The 13,104-nt window shown below is 39.9% G+C and overlaps 1 protein-coding gene across 1 annotated transcript in view; it reads left to right on the top strand.

Moving 5' to 3' along the window:
- Window positions 1–13,104, top strand: part of LOC310840888 (uncharacterized protein) — a 118,152-nt gene that overhangs the window by 24,605 nt on the left and 80,443 nt on the right. Inside the window, exons 6-9 of the mRNA XM_083731087.1 lie at window positions 4,931–5,056; window positions 6,949–7,032; window positions 7,179–7,316; window positions 11,375–11,494. Coding sequence (XP_083587213.1) covers window positions 4,931–5,056; window positions 6,949–7,032; window positions 7,179–7,316; window positions 11,375–11,494 — 468 coding nt within the window. The remainder of the gene's footprint in view (window positions 1–4,930; window positions 5,057–6,948; window positions 7,033–7,178; window positions 7,317–11,374; window positions 11,495–13,104) is intronic.

Raw genomic sequence — 13,104 nt, 5'->3', positions numbered from 1 at the left:
TAGCCTTTCACAGGAGAGACTTGCTACAGTGCTACTAATGTAGCTGATTGGATGGCATACAAAACCCAGACAACATTTGACGTACAGTGGTACCTCAGGTTACATACGCTTCAGGTTACAGACTCCGCTAACCCAGAAATAGTACCTGGGGTTAAGAACTTTGCTTCAGGATGAGAACAGAAATCGTGCTCCGGCGGCACAGCAGCAGCAGGAGGCCCCATTAGCTAAAGTGGTGCTTCAGGTTAAGAACAGTTCCAGGTTAAGAACGGACCTCCGGAACGAATTAAGTACTTAACCCGAGGTACTTAATTGTTTCTAGGATGCTTGTGCTGTTAAAAAGAGCTTACAAGGAGGCTTTTTGTTTTTAATGTAGGTGTTCTTTCTTTTTCCCCCCCTCCTTCGTCTGGGTGGCTGTCTCACATTTCAGCCAAAATCTTAAGTACAGTATGCCCTGTACATGTAGCTTCGCCTTTTCCTATTAGTTCAAATATTTTACTGTACTAGTTCATTTTAGTCAGAAACCGCTTTTCAGTTCGGAAAGGAGAGACAGGAAAACAAAATATCCTTTTAAGGTGGGTGGCACCTGCATGCTGCATCTCATTGGAGCGTCTTAAAAGGCAACAGTGGATGAGGTTGGTGGCGTCACCAGTGTCTCTGCTGAACATGTCATAGAAGAGGGGGTTTTTTATGTCCAGCATGCAATTAGGGTTAGGTAAAGGAAGTTGCGCAATCATGCAATGACCACTGTTATATAACTCACTAGGCTGTGCCCAGGGAACAGAGTTGTAACTTAATATTGCCACAGAAAATGCACTGCCGCAGCCAAGGGTCAATAGCTATTTCCATTATAAACTCTGTCTTGCAGTTAATTTATAAACCAGACCTTTATATTATGTCAGGCAAAGACTTGGCGTAGGGTTGAAGGAGGCATACTTTTTTAAAAATACTTCCAGACATTTTTTTAAAAAAATTCTCAATTTCTTAAATTAGACCATTTTAAAGAGCAAGAAGAATGTTAGTGGTTCATGGCATTTTTTTCATGAGCAGCTTTGGGATTTGGCCGCTTTTGTCCCATAGAGCTAAATATGTGAGAAGTAGATATTCCAATGACAGCCATATCCTGAGAATAACTCTACAGTACCAAATGGCTGCCCGGTACCTGTCTTCCACATCCCCAAGCAATGTGGTGTGAGCACTGATATGCAGAAATCATATATGTTGTGGTCCATCTGGACTGTACCACTTAAGGCTGAAGTCTGGAATTTCATATTAGAATGCTTCGTCATGTAAAAATACTCTCTATGTAGCTATTCTATAGCCCTATGTAGCTATTCTGCTCAAGTGTAAATCTTGCACACAAGTGGGAAGAACGGGGACAAATGCGCTAAGCTTTGTCCTCTATTCCTTCCAACTCATAGACGGTGACAGCCTGAAGTGGGGAACCTCCAGTACTGGTGAAAGCTCCTCATGCTACTGGTGATTGCCCTCCAGGAGTTGGTGGGCAATGGGATATTGAGCTCAGTGTGCTCATCTCCACTCTCCCTGCTCATGTGCAGGCTTTACAAGTGAGCAGAATGTCTGCATCACATTCTGGATATCATATTTTTCTCCTAGAGGGAAACTTTAAATAATGGAGAGACATTCAACATATGATCCACCCCTAGACTGAAGTGATACTGTTTAGGAGAGGCTGCACCTTGTGCTATTTGAATGTGTTGAGAGATCTGAATCTCTTGCTGAAAATGACCGCCAATTTCCATTTTACATGTTTATCCCCAGACTCAGGGAGTTGCCTTATACTGAGTCAGACCATTTGTCCATATAGCTCAATATCGTCTACACAGACTGGCAGGGGCTCTCCAGGGTTTCAGACAGGAAGCACTCCCAAATGTACCAGGAGATGCCTGGGATTGAAACTTGGACCCTCTGCATGCAAAGCAGAGATTCTTCCACTGCACCACAGCCCTTTCCAAAAGTTCACCCGTGAATGTGTGGCTATAAGAATGAAAGAATTGCAAGTCAGGTGTATGCATTCTTCCTGGTGCTCATAATGGAAAGCTAAATACAAAAATATCTGCCCATCTCTCTAATCCGATGCTACAGTATTCACTAAATTGTACAGACCTCCTTGTACAATAAGTCCGCTCACCCTTCTGGTGTGGCGGTGTTGCAGGACAGCAGAGGCTCCACTGGGGACCCCAACAAGGGAATCTTAGCTTCAGTGCCCCTTCCTGATGGGTGGTGTGGGCGTAAGCCCGTGCAGCCTATCAGGAACCAGATCCTGGCCTGCGTTGGCCAATGAGATGCAGGCCTGGACATTGCCTGGGCCAGGGGGTGGAACTGATGGAGTGGGAAGGCTTCCTTCAGGTCCACTTCCTGGCCATTTAAACAGCCCTCACTTGGGGCTACAGTATTCATAAATTGTACAGACCTCCTTGTACAACAACATGGGCTATAGGTCAACAGGTGAAGCATTAGCAGCATTTTGGAAACAGGCACAATAGAGTGTTTAACATATAAAGCCTTTGCCCTTGATTCATGTCGATCCTTTCTCAAAATATGACAGTGTGTTTGTTTCTATTGCTAGGTTGTTTATCTGAATTTACTACATCCATGTACCATATATTATCCTCATGGAAAGAGAGAAACACTTCACAAAATTGACCCTCAGACACTTGGGTGGTAATTGGCATGAAGTGAAAGGAATTTTGTCAAATACTGTAATCTTTTGGCCTGATGAAGAGCAGTTCATTTGTTTTTTGTTCCTGTTCCAGCATAGTATAACATTATTGAAGATGACTTCATAGGTCAAATTGCACTAAGAAACAAAACTTGAATTTAGCATTAAAATCTTCTAACTTGGCAGTCAATTATGTTTATTAGCGTCGCTCCATTCCAATTTCTTAAAATTTTCTGCCTGACTTAATCCCATCCTGAAGTTGACTAATTTAACATCCACATCATACACTGAAAGCATATGGCTTTCCCCAAAGAATTCTGGGAACTGTAGTTCATTCCGGGTTATTGGTGTAATTATGCATTATCAACTAAATATCTGACACATGGCTCCTTAAAAAAAAATGAGCTATGACCCAGTACATCAATACCCAGAAAGGTGTGACCTGGCTGGAGGATTTAATTTCTAATTTGTCCATGCTCCCAGGCATTATCAATAATGAAGTTTAATTTATCATTATCTCTGAAGTGAGTTCTTACATAAACAGCAGAAGACAATACATGGAGTGCTGTAGCTCTGTGTAGAGTAAACTACAGCTCACAGGATTCTTTGGGAAAAGCAGCATGCTTTAAATGTGCTTTTAGTGAATTTGGTTAATGGTTTGAAAATCAGCTGCGCTTTCTCACAAAGAAGACTTGCACAAGGAACTGATTAACTCTCTTATTGAAATTATGTGGTTTCCAAGAGTACATATGTCTTGACTATGTAGGACCAAATCAGGTCTTAGTGGTGGTTTTGTCTTATTTTAAGATCTGTACATCCAGAACGCTGGCATTATAAATCCTCATGTCATTCAAACATATTCTTGGCACAGCGATTAAGGGAAAATATTAATTTTCTTATAATGGCTTCTTCATTCTCCAGGCTTTAAGTGTAGCAGGAAACATCACTGGAGCATACAGTTTCACTAGTACCCTAGCGTGTGTTGCTTTTTCATCCAATGTCAAGTGCATTCTTTAAAAGGATACCATATGTTTACACCAAAGTATCTGTTTGCAGTTGAAGACCATTCATTTGCCCAACATGAACCAAATTCTTTTAAACACAAACCAAGCTCTTAATTATCAAAAGATTCTATAGTTACTTTTAATGATCCTGGAAATCTCGAAGTATGGTGTATGTGCCTGTGACATTTCCTGCTTTGATAAATGCCTAGAGAGAAAAGGGGAATTTCCAGAAAAGGTTACCGTATGTTCTAAAACAGCTCCAGACTTTTTTTTTCTATTCTGTATTCAAGTTGACTAGCTTAAATCTCCCACATTGAAACAAAAAACCTGAAACCAACCAAGGATTTGAGGTTTCCACAGAATGACATATATGCTTATCCAGTAGTTAAGATGAGTACTGAGGAAAAAAGCTTGCAATGTATTTTAATTATGGTTATGTTTTTGAATTTTCCCAGTATGTTAATCCTACAACCATATTTAAGATTTCATAATGTCTCTCTGTGAAATGAAAAGTAGGCCAGTGATGGTATGAGTGAAACACTTCTAAGTCTTAATGGTACACAGATTTTGGATGGTGTTTGCTCATTGTGATCATAGGGCTGGATGCTAAAATTACCTGTTCAATGGTGTATTGCATATGCAAGGATTTGTTTGTTCACTTTAGTAGATCTGTGTGCAACAATTCTTTCCACATATGGTGGAAAATCTTTCAGCCTAATATAAATGGAGACCTTATCCACTATGTTTCAACTATACACTAAAGATGAATTTGGTTGAACTGGCTTGACACTTGCTCATGTTCTGTAGATAACAGAGTGCCTTCAAACATTCTGAAAAGCATAGGGATCGGGGACCAAGAGACCAATACACTTCCTGCTTCCTTTGCTTTCTGATACAACCCAAAAAATTTAATGTTTTGACAGCCAAGGACAGCATGTGCTTCCCACATTCTAGAATGCCCAAGTCCTCCATCTCTGGGGGAAATGTAGAAAGAAATATTTATTTTCAACTTCTGCAAGTAGTTCATTTTTTCTTATTTGTTATATATTCCCAGACATTATTAACTGAAATTAAGTCTTAACAACCATCTTTAAGGGGACAGAACTTTGATGAATATAAGTTAAAGTGAGAGGTTGTCAGTGGTTCTGTTTTTTTAAACAGGTAACCTAGAAAGCAAAGAAGTGTTTTGTGGACTGCTTTATATGAATAACATTTCTTTTAAAATTTTGCATTTTTTAAAAAACAGATGGCATCAGATAGTTCTTCCCTACAGTGGATGAGACTATCAGAAGGCAGCAGTAGACAGAACCCTTCAAATGCATCAAATGCTTCAAATCCTCCTCAGCATGAGAATCTTGATAAGAACTGTCCGGTAATGCAGACTTTTACTCAGTTCAGATGCACTGTGTTATCAATAAACTATTTACATTGGAATGGACTGAAGCTAAGTTAGTAAGTCCCAATGGTCCTGTCCCTTTTTCAACCTCTGTGTGGATTTTTTGAAACTTTCAGAAAAGTACTTACAATTTTATAAAGTGGTCCAAGAACTGCCTTTTATTTTGTCTTTCTTTTTAAAAACTATTTAAATAATAATAATAATAATAATAATACAACCTTTACTGTCACTACACCACCTGTGTGCAGTGAAATTTCTAGCCATTTGGAGCGGCTATGAAGAGCAAGCCTTTTTCCAGGCCTGTTTTAAAATGTATCTGAAAATACCCTGGAAATAGTGGTATGTTGTGACACACACAAAAAAGATGGGGTAGCCAGATTCTTTTCAAACAATGCCCCTGGGAGGCTACCAGAAACAGGAGAAGGTTGATCATTTGGAACTGAGAGGGAAGAGGTGTTTGGTAACAAAAAGGAGGCAAATCTGCCTGGATTCCTATGTATTTTTAGCAGCTGGGAGAGGCCATTTTGCCTAGTGGTACATGAACACACATAGATCTTTTGCCTTTAAGTAATTATATAAAAAGAACCAAAAACCTTACTCAAGTACAAAAAATTTTTAAGTCAGAGGTAGTATGATTCATGGCATGGTGTACATTCTCCTTTTATCCATTTCCTTCTTTATTGAAATGCATTATGGAAGTAAAGTTCCCAGAGAGGATTGTGAGACAAGAGTGCACAGTCCAGGAACTGGTGTTTCTTCATGAAGCCTCCAACTCTTCTGAAAAACAACAACATGATCTTCCTTTTAGCCATACAATCAGAAAGATCTTGTATTTTTTTGTGCTGTTCACCATTGTCTATGGCAAAATAGTTACTTGGAATAACATAGATCACTGACTGAGAAGCTATCATGCTGAGTCTTTTTAAAAATAATAATAATGCAGGCATCTTGTCCCTTCTCCAGCCTCCTTTAATGTTTCAAAAACATCTAGCTGGAAGGAAAAAGTTACTTAACCTTAAACAAAACAAGAACTGGAATTTAAATTTGATGGCACAGCTGTTCACAAATTAGAGCAATAAAATGAAAACTGTAAATGAGCTAACTAAAAATAACGAAGATTGGCTGGCTGGCTGAGAGACAGTTTTGAAAATCTGGAATTACTCTGGAGCCTTGCAAAATAATCCAGTAAAAACCCATTAGCAGATCACTGAGATTTGAATGCATTCCTTTCCTTATTCCCTAGCTGAGTCCTGTTTACAGTTTGCTCTTCGATGCTTTGATATCACACTCTGCCGAAACAAGCTTTTCTATCACACTCTACTGAAGCACTAAAAGCAGAACCTCAAGAAGGATATCTCTGTTCAGTTTGTCCTCTAATAACCACTATATTATCGTTAACAGCTTATTCACGTCTATGCTGCACATGTAAACAAATTTGAAATGTTTATCCCATTGAAGGTTCTCCCTATTGCGAGAGCATGCATAGCACTAGCCAGATCCAGCATGCTGAGGTGGCCTAGCCCTTCAAGCAAGGTCAAAAGCTTAAATGCTCTTTTTGTGCCAGGCATCCCTAAGCAGCTCTGGCACGAAAAGACCTGCTACGCTTGCAGACTTGCTTGGGACTTGATTTGCACAATTTCAACCATCCTGCCTGCAACCATGTTGACATCATTAAAGTCAAATGTGCCTAAGATGATGTATGAATGTAGCTTCACACCTCCCGCAATGGACAGCAGCTCCTCAGTGAAGTACTTCCCATTGTGCTTCCGGCTTGCCTGCCACTGTTCCTGAGTCCAACAACTTCTGAAAACACCCTGAAGAGCTGACGTTCTAAAAACATCTGGTATGTTGGCATTCTCTTTACCTAGTCTTTCCTTCCTGTGATGGAGACACCTGGGAACCAAGAAGTACCAAGTTCTGATAGAGATTCAGAGATCCTCCTGGAACAAAAGGTGAGAGAATGAAGACTGAAAGAAACTCAGCAGCAGATGGAGGGCCAGAAGAAGAGGAAGCATGATTTTGGAAGGCAGCTGAATTGGGAGAAAAGGTATCCTTTAGAAGGTTGCAGCAACCTTTTGTCATGTTCACGTTTCTCCAGGTTCAAAAGCCACAGCAGAAGTTAACCAATGAGATGCCAGCTCTGGAGCAGCAAAGTTTCCTTCCTTCCAAGTTTTCTTCTCCTTGGAATGAAGATAAAGTGGATGGAGATAAAGGCAGACAATCTGATGACTCTAAGGTAAAAACTGTAAAGGAATAATACGATCTGTTCTAAGGCTCTAGTCACACGTTCACCCTTTCCTAATGAGGAAGCTGGTAGGTTTGACCCTTCATCCATTAAGTGACTCTGTTTGTGGCATCATAACAGCCACAAGAATGAACCGGAAGCTTCTAATAAGTGAAGCACTGCACCTTCATTTTAGCTGGGTTGTTTTATTATAAAGCGGAACAGCATGGCTAGGCATATGATGTCATGTCAGTTGTAGTAGATGAAGTCAAGGTAGATCATTAGCAGCTTCCCAAAACATAACTGCAGCCATTATAATGCTGATAGAAAACAAGCAGCCGATAAATCCTTCATTGCTACCATCACATTAGTTTTATGCTACAGAACAGATTTGTAAAAGAAGGCAATGCATAAATATCTTTTTTATTGCTGGCACTACAGATATTTAATAATAACATATAATGCCATTTTTTTAAAAAAAAACTTTCTACAATGTACTTGCAAAGGATGCACTACAAAAATGTAACTGCGGTACTACTAGAAAAAGCTAACAATAGATTTATACCAGTTATTCACACAATCATCTTTGTATGTTCAGTAAACAAGTACGGGAGATGTGATTGGTGCTCCCCCCCCCCCCATGTTCAATCTATTTTCTTCTTCTTTTTTGCAAGCAATTTTTCCTAATATAAAATATTTTGTATATTATTTTTATTAATATATTCATTCTTATGCATACTTTTACCTAATATATGCATTTCTGTCAACAGTGATTGGTTGGAGAACTGCATCACAAAATTTGGATAAATGTACATTTCTAAGTATGGCTATGTTTTAGTTCTCAAATTGTTTGGGAAAGTGAAAATATGATAAATGTGGCTTTAAATGCAAACTGAATTGAATTTATCCACCATCCCCACACCTGACCTACTCCAAACTCATCAAGTCGAGTTTTTCCCACCTAATATCCACTCCTGGTCCTGACCAGGTATTTTATAAATATAGGCTGGCATCTCCATTTGAACCTCCCTAGAAGCTGCTTGTCACATTAAGAGAAGGAAGTTCTTATGGGAAGGGTATCTCACATTTTATCAATTTCAAAGCATATTTAACCATAGGAAAATGTTCTAAAATTGGCTTGTGCTCTTGTGACTGAAGTTTATTTCATGAAATGCTTGCTTTTTGTGCAAATCAGTAATTTTTATCAGATGAGAAGGAGCACGCAGAACTCATGATGCTAAAATATGAATGACATATGTTTGCTTCCTGTTTAGCACAATTAGGTCTTTTGATATAAAACCCATAAGATTAGTGGGGTTAGGGACAATATTTTTTGTGGCAGTCTTTTCTCCTTCCAAAGTCAGTTTTACATTTTATATATATATATATATAAACTAAAAGAAGCTATAGGTTGATGAAAAGGGAAATCAGATGGAATATGGAAGCATTGTAGTGTGTTTGTGTAAATAGAAAGTCAGGAAAGTCAGGATAGTGGGATAATTTGACTCAGAGGGTACATATTCTCCCAGGCCAATTACTGCTGTCTCTTGCAAACCTTTAAATGGTGGAAGGTTGCCTGCTGGGGAAATTGATTAGAGGGCATGTGCGGCCAATTCATCCTACCCCTCCCTGCAGTCCTTTAAGCTGACATCCCCGAGGCAGGCCTTTTATGGCTTTTGATTTGATCCTGGGATGTCCCTATTTCCTCCACCAGTGCCAGCACCACCAAGCTCAGGAGGGAGGATGAGCTGGTGTTTGTCCTGAGCAGCCATGGCAGGAGTGGTGAGGGAGCATTCCGTTGCCTCTCCATGTCCTCTCCATGGCCGCTGCCGCTGGCCTCCTCCCTTGGGCAGCTCGTAGTGACTGCTGGACAGCAGCTGAGGAGGAGGAGAGGCTGCTGCGCCAAGGCCAAGCCTTGCATGGAGTGTCCTCTCCGAGGGGGAGGCAGAGGGCAGGACAGCTCTGGGCAGGAAGAAGGGGAAAGCAGAGCAGAGGGCAATGCTTTGTGCACTCATGTCTAATCTTGTCCCTTTCTAAAATATATTTGTGGGTGCTTTTCTTTTTTGTACCAAAAGACAAAATAATATAAAATTGTGATGTAAGGGTTTTCTTATGACAGTGGAGGGCATTTATGCTGTGCCCGTTGGCCACAGTGGTGGCACTCTTCCTTCTTCTGACAGGAAATGCTCTTGGGGTGGGAGCAAAAAAATGGGGGATCGAGAAAGGTCAGTTGGCGGAGGAGTGAGAAATGTCCCTGTTTTCATCTGAGGAATGTTGGAGGGTACACTACACTGGCCTAGGCTGAAGGGAGGCAAGCAATCTGCCTTCAGCCTGTTGTTGTTTAGTCGTTTAGTCATGTCCGACTCTTTGTGACCCCATGGACCAGAGCACGCCAGGCACTCTTGTCTTCCACTGCTTCCCGCAGTTTGGTCAAACTCATGCTGGAAGCTTCGAGAACTCTGTCCAACCATCTCGTCCTCTATTGTTCCCTTCTCCTTGTGCCCTCCATCTTTCCCAACATCAGGGTCTTTTCCAGGGAGTCTTCTCTTCTCATGAGGTGGCCAAAGTACTGGAGCCTCAGTTTCATGATCTGTCCTTCCAGTGGGCACTCAGGGCTCATTTCCTTAAGAATGGAGAGGTTTGATCTTCTTGCAGTCCATGGGACTCTCAAGAGTCTCTTCCAGCACCATAATTCAAAAGCATCAATTCTTCGGCGATCAGCCTTCTTTATGGTCCAGCTCTTACTTCCATACATTACTACTGGGAACACCATAGCTTTAACTATACAAACTTTACGTAATTCCAAAACCCAACTAGCTGGTGGTTTGCTGAGAAGCACGCTTTTCTCTGTTGTCAGTGTTCGGTAGAGGCAGGAGAGTAATGCATAGAGTGCTGGTTCAGGGAGCAGCAGGGAGCCATTTTAGCCCAGAATTGCTTTGTGGAAGTGTAGAGTGAAGAACTGGGTAAGAATCTTAAGCTGGAAACATTAAATCAAAATTAGACCAGTTCCTTCCATACCTTCAACCCTCCCTTTGTTCCAAGTGCACTCATTTGCTCAATACTATCTTTTCTAATATAGAAAGTGATGTTTTTCTTTTTTCTTTTTTTATAAAAATAAACCCTAAAAATAAAGCTGTTACTATTTCAGTTCCAAATATTGTTTAACTGGAAGTTTGCTTTCCAGTGACAACTTTTCTTTTTAAAAAGTGATTTCCGAAGACACAATTTCTTACCGAAAATAAGGCTTCCTGGAAACGGGGCACTTAAAACGAATATGGAAAGCATAATAAAAATAGCTGTAAACCTTTCATATAAAAAGCTCTAGCAAATTTTTGCATGGCTTGAAAGTTGGTATACTTGCGGTATGGGGAGAAAATAATGTAATTTGAAGAGTTCAATTTTCTCAAGAACGACCCGCAAATTCTTTATTTGTTCTGATTGTTCTTTGGGTGGGTCCAGATCTAGGTAAACCATTTTCCTCTGAACTGATAGATACAACTCATCACTCTCCACTCCATAATGTGCTTTCCCTACACCATCATAGTGGATCTGGTGGTTTTTTAACTCAATAGTAGAGCATATACTCTGCATGCAGAGAGTCCTAGGTTCAATTTCTCCAGGAAATACTGCACCAATAATCAGAGAGTGTTGTAACTATGCTAAGTTTTACTACCCGTGCAACTTTTCTGACTGGTGTTTGGAAAAACACAAGGACCAGACCTTTGAAGAGTTTGTAAGTAAAGCAATTTTTAACTTACCAAATTTATGGTTTTTTCAAATGCTGAAGGAAGAGGGAAATCTTTGGAACTCACTTGCAAGGGCATATTTTAAACACCTAACAATTAAACAGTAAATAAATTTTGTTGTTTTAAAATAAATATATAAAGTTTTGTATTTTGTATTATGTTTTTGTAGCTTATTTCTGTAAACTGTCTGGGTGTTCACTGAATGTATAGCTGTTTATACATTCTGAAATCAATCAATCAATCCATCAAATCCAACTTAAAAATATATATTTATGAATTTTATTCCCCACCTTCCTTTTATAAGCTTTCTGTTGTTTATTACAGAAGTCATCCTTCAGGCAAACCGACACTTCACTAGCAAAAAAAGTAAAAAGAAGAAAGTCCTCAACAAAAGACATCGACATTCACCTTGGGCAGCAAAATAATTTAACCGAGATCAACCAGGTAAGCAATCCATCCCATCTCCCCGCCAGAACAGTGTTATTTGTTAACTCGGGAATCTATCTTAAAAAACTTACAACAGAGGTGGGTTAGATAATGTTTCCAGGGCCAATGAGGTAATCTTTACCATGTAGCATTTGTATGTTGATGCAATTTTTGAGTGTAAGCTTTGCATATCCTCATTCATTTGGGACAGAAAGAGATTCTGTAAACATGACACTACAAGTTTGCCTTCCCATGGCTTAGGGGATGCACATGCGAGATTGCAGCCCGGAAAAAGCTATTTTGGGTTTTTGTTTTGTTTTTGCTTTTTTGCTTTTTTTCTGGGCAAGATCTTGGTGCAAAATCACACAAGATCATGGCACCCAAAATGGCCACCATGCTTTCGTGTGAGAAAACAGGATGTCCCTTCTCCCCCCACGAACAAAGGTTTGATGTATACTTACTACTGTATTGATTAGGTACTTAGAAGTGGGTACCTTTTCCTTTCATCTAGACTTCAAAATATAGGGCAAAATTAGTGCTAGCACAAGATTTCCTACCTCTCCTCCCCCTACACGTCATCCCAAAATCTATCTTTATTTGTGTGTTGCCTGAATCTTTACCAGTTTTGAGTATACACATTTCACAGACTAAACGTGTAAATAATATCATGATTAATAAAGACTATCTTATGCGATTTTGAAATGGGAATTATTTATGTTTTAGTTATGATTTAAAATTTCCCGAAAGAAATTGAATTGTGTTGCATCCTTTTCATTAAGTGCATTTCTATTGCTGTAAAGAGGCATACAGAAGGCTGAGTACTCCACCCTCTCCTCTCTGCCCCAGAAGTATGTCTCAAAAATAATAATAAATGCATCACGTAGCATTGTGCATTGTAGGGTGATTTTCATTCTCTGAAAAATGCAGGAATGTTACACCACAGGGTGCCGTGGCCTCGTGCTGCTGCCACTAGCATTAGAACCAGCAGATGCTGTTGGCAAAACATCATGAGTTGTGGTATTGTGCAGCTCCTGGAGGCCTTGTGCAGTATCTGAAGGGATGCTAGGGGTAAAATGTCAGCATCTGGCCTGTCATTTCTGAATTTTCCCATGATGGGGTTTTCTTTGTATACTCTCATCTGCTTTCCCAAAGATACATACAGCTATGCAATGCAAACTCAGCATTCAGGGACTGCCAGCTACAGATTTTTCTCCCTCTCCCCTTCATTCATTTCATGAATCAATGTGTGTGTGCTATGGAAGAATACACACATGTGTATGCATGCACACACCCCTTCTATGTGTATTTGGCTAAGAACAGGTAAAGCAAAAAGTTCCATTCAGTGAATACAAAACAAATGAACTTGCAAAAGGAATGACAATCAGCGGGGAAGAATGCAATTGTTTGCAACCCTAATTTGAGAGGGTTTGTGATCCGTGCAGCTTTGGAGTCTCCTTTGGTACAGAAACAATAATAATCAAGGTTGGAGCCTTTCGTCTTGTTACCAAATATATGTACATGTAACATCACTGTGGCTTAAAAGCTCCTTGTTGTTGTTTGAATGTCTTCTGCTCATTTTCTGGGTTTGTTTCCCGCAGCAACAGAAAGAATGTGTCAGGGTGTCATAA

Source organism: Podarcis gaigeae (genome assembly GCF_964106915.1).
Source record: "Podarcis gaigeae genome assembly, chromosome: 3".
Lineage (NCBI taxonomy): Eukaryota > Metazoa > Chordata > Lepidosauria > Squamata > Lacertidae > Podarcis > Podarcis gaigeae.
Note: the sequence above shows the minus strand (reverse complement) of the source record. Positions and strands in the feature narration are given on the sequence as shown.